General features: G+C 39.7%; 1 protein-coding gene across 1 annotated transcript in view; it reads left to right on the top strand.

Annotated features, from left to right (window-relative positions):
• Nucleotides 1-203: 203 nt before the first annotated feature.
• Nucleotides 204-6,502, top strand: part of LOC111662559 (Na(+)/H(+) exchange regulatory cofactor NHE-RF3-like) — a 13,201-nt gene continuing 6,902 nt past the window's right edge. Inside the window, exons 1-4 of the mRNA XM_023416455.2 lie at nucleotides 204-360; nucleotides 1,813-1,840; nucleotides 4,401-4,462; nucleotides 4,568-4,779. Of these exons, the coding sequence (XP_023272223.1) occupies nucleotides 345-360; nucleotides 1,813-1,840; nucleotides 4,401-4,462; nucleotides 4,568-4,779 (318 nt within the window). The 5' untranslated portion in view covers nucleotides 204-344. The remainder of the gene's footprint in view (nucleotides 361-1,812; nucleotides 1,841-4,400; nucleotides 4,463-4,567; nucleotides 4,780-6,502) is intronic.

Below are 6,502 nucleotides of genomic sequence, written 5' to 3'. Positions count from 1 at the left end.
TCACAACAAAGCAGTGACCAAGTCCCGCCCACCTGGACCCACCATCCAAACCTTGCAGGATTTGGTTTCTCTGAGTGTTTTTACCTGAAATCTGCTTTATTTTTATTGGATCACTCAGAAAACAGTCAGCCAATCAGAGGAGAGGACTACAGCGTCACTAAACCTTCACTACAGTGTCACAGTGTGTCTTCCCCTCAGCTTAGCCTCAGCAGTGAGTGAATGTTTAACCAGGTGCTGCAGAGGACTGAGTGTCTCACCTGCTGACAGACTCTTTATGGTCTGGTTGCTGTGGACCTTGTCCGTCCGGTGTCTCAGTCTGAGCAGGAACACACACTAAGGACTCCATGAGCTCGTCCACAGGTAGGCTACTTCACTTCCTGCTTCACAAACACATGACTTTCCATGTTTTGACTAATCAAATATAACCTCCCATGCTGCCTAGTGTTGACAGAAGTCACCTGTAAAAATGTCTTGTTGGCTGTGGAGGTAGGTGACTGTTAGCTTAGCACATTGGATGGTTTCCTGTGTCTGGTCTGCAGATGCTACTTCACCTGAGTGGAGTCGTCCTGTTTTCTTCCTGGTTGAACACGATGTGATCCAGAGACTGTCACAGAGTAAACAGCCTGCAGCTCATTTCATCACTGATGGTGAAGAGTGTTTTGAGAAGCTGTTTGTCTGATTCCTCCAGGAAGTGTAATAATAACAGGAATCAGACCTGAGGCTGGGCTGCAGCTGAGATCAGGATTAGAAACAGGGACAGCCTGATTAGGCTGGACCTGGATCCTGGACAGGGTCTGGTCTTCTTGAATGTTGATCAGGAGGTCCCTGATAATCATTAATGCAGTCATTTATTTATGACCTGCTCACTGCAGCTGAAAGTGGTGAAAAGTCAAAGTTAAAGGATGTTGAGTCTCCTACTGACAAAACACTCCATGAACACACACTGTAGTTTACTCACACACACAGCGTCCTGCTGCCACACACTCACCACAGCATCAAATGTGGATTAATCCACTGCTGAAAATAGTCCCTCACATTAACCAACATTCCTCCTGTTTGTCTGATAGAATCTACAGTGAGCGGCTATGTATGAGTGTGTGTGTGTATGTGTGTGTGTGTGTATATATATATATATATATATATATATATGATGATGAACTAACACCGTCTGCATCATTTCCTTTAACTAAATATTTTATTTACTTTAGAGTATTTCTTATCAGCTGTTTCATCCTAGTTTGTATTTTATACTAAATTCAGAAGGAAACATTCCTATCAATAACAGACAGATGAAAATATAGATATAGTTATTTGTTTTATTTTATTGTGACTTAGTGTGTTAAGTTTGTCTGCTGGTTATTTATGTCACGTTTTTGTCCATTATATATATGTGTATATATATATATATATACATATATTAATTTATTTATTAATATTAAAAAGGTAAACACTAAATATACTAGTATACAGCACCAGGTACAGGACCTGGATGGTGGGCCCCAGTTCAGTCTCTGTGGTCTGAGGTTTCAGTGCAGATGTGGGCGGACTGACCTGGCCCAGACTGTTGGTTTAGTGATTCTTGGTGTCAAAAGGAAAAATGTGGAGCTGTTGTTAATGAACGACTGAGCTGCTCAGAATGGAACCGCCTCTCTGCCTGCAGTCAGAGCAGGTCTGGGTTAAAGCACTTCTGTTATTATAAATGTAAAGTCATACATTTGAATAAAGGTGTGGGAATCTGCTGAGTGTGTCTGTGTCATGTTTGACAGAGCGAGAAGGTTTAACTGTCTCACTGTGTCTCTGTTGTTTCCACAGACTGTCACGATGCCATGGAATTCCCACGGTGAGTTCAGCTTCAGTCTTAATTACAACCAAACACATTTTTTACAGAACCATACCTGTAGTTCAGACCAGTCATATTACATCATTCCAATGTGCCTTCCAAGAGGCTATGTCTCCAAGACAACCGATTTAGGCATTTGATTGGCTGAAAGGGCGGGGGCCATCTGAAGGCTCACTTCATGTGAGAATATCACAGTGGCAGCTAATGTCACTAGAAAAATGTCAACTGATGTTATTTAACCATGTGAACTAGTGTTAACTAGTCTCTGATTCTGTAGGTTAGCAGTCAGGTTGCTAGCAGGACTAAACTTGAAATGGTAGAAATATCAGTATCAACTATCGAAAAATGAATACTATGACATTTTATGACGTAACATAGATGATTTGTTTTTGAGGCGTCACTGTGGTGTAGTGGTTAGAACTGTCACCTCACAATTAAAAGGTCCGGGGGCCTTTCTATGTTGAGATTGCATGTCCTCCCTGTGCCAGCGGGGGTTTTCCCCAAGTACTCCAGCTTCCTCCCGCAGTCCAAAGACATGCACATTAGGTTTATTGGCATCTCTAATACCAATAAATCTAAAGCTCCCTAGTTTTATCAGCAGTAACATAATTACAAGAGTTTAGTTTTCCATAAAAGGGGGAAATGAATTTCTTGTCATTAAAGGCAGTTAAATTAAAATTAAGAAGCTTTCAACAGGACTTAAAATTGGTTGATCATTGAAAGGTATGATTTTACAAAATGCCTCATTTGGAGAAAACCAAAAAAGTGGTTATGTGGTATTTTTTACGTATTCTGAATTTGCGTAAATGACATGAAGTTACCATCTACAAATAAATCGGAAACTTTTTAAAATGTTTTTATGCTTTTATATAGTTTGACGTTTTTAAACATTTTTATACCTTACTATACTATGACGTTTTATGCCTTGCTATGGTATGACATTTTTAAAATGATTTTATGCTTTTGTATAGTATGATGTTTTCTGACGTTTTTATACCTTACTATATTATAATGTTTTTTGATGTTTTTATACCTTATTTTAATGCTTTATTATACTATGATGTTTTTAGTCGTTTTTATGCCTTACTATACTATGACTTTCTTATGCCTTATACACAATGATTTACAAAAGGGACTGCATGATAGTGTAGTGTGTAGAACTGCTGACTCTCAGATTGAAGGTTGTGGGTTTGATTTTGCACCCAGGGCCTATCCATGTGAAGTTTGCATGTTCTCCCTGTAGCTGTGTGGGTTCTCTCTGGGTACTCCAGCAACCGCCCACAAGTCCAAAGACATGCATAGGTTAATTGACATTTTTCATGACATTTTTAGCCTATGATGTTTTCACGCCTTACTTCTATGACTTATGACATATATATGAAATATATGTCCATATATCAAGAGTGATGTTACCGTATGTGTCACCTAAAAGAGGATATATAACTATGACATGTATATATCCTCTGGATATATGAAGATATAATTTTATAACATATAAGAAATACTCAGTAAAATTCAACTTTATTAAAACAATATTCTTATTAAAATTGTATATGTTTGCATATGATTTTCTTCATAAATTCTCATTCATTTTAAACATACTTATCTACCTTTTGTATACATATACAATGAACATATGCTGACAGACTATGGGATGGATATATATTCATGTAACATATGATTATAATATAAACTGACATTAAACACTAAAGTTCATGTCAGTATATGATAATGTTACAATTTCACAACAGGCTTTATATGTAATCTTTACATATATAGGCTATACTTTCAATACATGTGTGATTTCCTTCATATGTACATATATTTCATATATAGAAATTCAACACATGATATATTACATTTGTGTATGGGCATTCCTGAATGTAAATTCTTATATGTTAATAAACTGTTTGGTTGATGGCAGGGGTTGTTACGTCCCTACCAATGTTGAGACCAAATCTACGCCTTTGTGTAGTTCTGTATAACATTAGTTCTATAAAAACTGCATTTCTACATAATCATAGTTCTATGTAACTGTAGTTGTATGTGGACTGCAGTTCTATGCAACTGTAGTTCTATGTAACTGTAATTCAATGATGATTGTTCACTGTGCTCTCCGACATCAGGACTTTAATGACTCTGATAAAAACGTCTTATCTGAGCTGATAACAGATAATTCACCTTGACCACTGACGTTTTATCTCAGAGCTGTTTGTCTCCTCAGCAGACATGATGTTAATGATGTTTATGATGTTCACTGTCTTCAAGTCACGTCTGTTACAGTTACAGTCAGAGAGAGACTTTAATAAACTGAGCTGGAGCTCATGACTCAGAAGTTTTTGTTACAGTTCTCATGATCAACAGTATCAGAGAGTGAGATGTTCAACATACACTAGAAACCTCTGATCCAGCTGCTGGACCATGACACAGTCAAATGAGTGTGAACCACATTAATGTAGAAACAGTTCAGTTCACTGTGGGTTAAAGAGTGATGGTGATTATGATGATGATGATGATTGTAATGATGATGATGTCACTGACTCTGTCCTTCTCTCCTCAGTTTCACCTTTAATCCAAAGGAGGGGATTGATAATCCAGCTCTGGTCATCACTGATGATCCTGGTGACGTTTCACTTCATCACTTCACATTCAAACCTGTCAAAGCTTCTCTCTTAAATCCCCCCACCCCACTTGGTGCTAACGACCTGTACCTGAACCTGTGTGCAGAGCCGGATCAGGCCGTGGTTCCCAGACTGTGCCAGCTGAAGCGTCTGGAGGGACAGAGCTTTGGGTTCTACCTGCGGATGGATCAGAGCAGCCGGAGCTTCGAGATCAGGGATGTGGAGCCGTGGAGTCCTGCAGAGCACAGCGGGCTCCGAGATGGAGACCGGGTCCTGGAGGTCAACGAGGACTATGTGGGCAACATGGACTTCTTCAGGGTCAGTGTCAGATAACCTGGGGTTGTAAGAACCTCCTGTACCCACTGGATCATTTGTATTGACACTGGTGACCTCTGACCTTTCATCAGGCTTCCTATCTGTCCTCTGAACATTCAGCTCACAGTCACTTCATGAAGTCCTGTTCTCCCCGTGTTTCTCTTCTTCTCTGAATTATTCCAGTCTCTACTTTGATTCTAACGCTGCATTCAGGGGCTGTCAGAATTATCGTAATTTCAAGATTCACTGTGGTCACACAACTGTCACATGATCACTGTGAACATCATGACATATGACATGAACAGGTCATGAGTTATAACTGATAGAACAGCAGAGGTGGACAGTAACTAAATACATTTACTCACATTACTGTATCGAATACTTTTTTTGTGTATTTTGTATTTTTTAAGTACAATTTAAAATCGGTATTTTATATTTTACTTGAGTACGTTTTGACTCAAGTATTGTACTTAGTTACTTTATAAATCCTATCCGTTACTGAGTAAAAATAACAATTCAAGCTACAGGGGGAAAATACGCGCCAGAACCATAGACAGAAAACCAATGGCCAGAACCAACAGTGACAAATAATGATGTGATTAGCACTGGCGCGTGAACATAGTTGGCGCGCGCGGACAAGCTAGTGTAGCCCTTGCTAAAACGACTGATTTATTTTGATGATAAATATTCATAATTCATAAAAGTTCATTATGTATTGAAGCGGTAAAAAATCATAAATATGGTTAAAATGCAGAGCAAGTTAAAAATGCAAAATAAGTGATCTGTTCAGTACAAGTTATGCCATTTCATAGTGTTTGTGAGATATGTATTATTACTTGTTTTGTGAGTTGTCAATCATTCATTTCTTTGACAGTATTGGCAGGTGTATAGCTCAAGTAACTCTGGCCAATCGTAAAACAGTCTGTAGGTGAGGGGGTGGGACATAGCGGGAAGTTTGATTGAGGTGAGCAGAGCGAGGTGAAGAGCGACACGAGTTACCTTGACCGAGTCCGTGCTGGAGTGATTTGGTGGACCAGAGTTTTTATTTTTGTGGGGAAACGACCAGTTTACCTGACGTGAAGAACTTTGTTACCATCCGCGAGGTAACTATGAGCATAAGAGTGTTTTTGAACTGTGATGAAGTTCTACAGTGTAAAACGGACTGTTAACGCTAACCGCGATTAGCCGTTAGCTTTAGCCTCGAGCCTGTGCGGTTAGCTTGCTCTCTGCTCTGTATAAACATGCTCGGTTAACTTGAGCTAAGGCTAAATCGACATGAAGCAGCCTGTGGACTTGGAATTTAGCTTGTGAATTTAATTTAGGAGGAGAAGACGGATGTTTTGACGGCATTAAAGAGGGAAGCAAAGCTCCTGTGAACTAGGTAGGATCTGCATCCTTCTTGCTGTGTGTGTGAGCTGTGGATCGCGTCGGCCCGCTTGGACTGTGTGTGAGCTGCTGCTGCTGCGCCCTGGCGGTGATCTGTTCATCTCCTTTTCCCTACTAACTGTCGGGAGCTGTGAGTATTGGATATGCACGTGTCTTTTATTTTCTTCTGCTTGATAAAAGTGAAGCGGCCAGTTTGTTTTAGGCCACAACGCACCCAAGCTACGACACAGGCCTGCAACAGGGGGTTTCAATAACTGGTAGAGACCGTTGTGGACCAAGTGTGCGTGTGTGAGTGCGTGTGGGTCCATCATATTCCTGAATTTAATGTTTTGTTTCATTT

This window comes from Seriola lalandi, unplaced genomic scaffold (genome assembly GCF_002814215.2).
Source record: "Seriola lalandi dorsalis isolate HSWRI2012SDOR001 ecotype SW California unplaced genomic scaffold, Sedor1 jcf7180002054564, whole genome shotgun sequence".
In the NCBI taxonomy this organism is placed as follows: domain Eukaryota; kingdom Metazoa; phylum Chordata; class Actinopteri; order Carangiformes; family Carangidae; genus Seriola; species Seriola lalandi.
The sequence above is the reverse complement of the archived record's forward strand: the minus strand, read 5'-3'. Positions and strand labels throughout refer to the sequence as shown.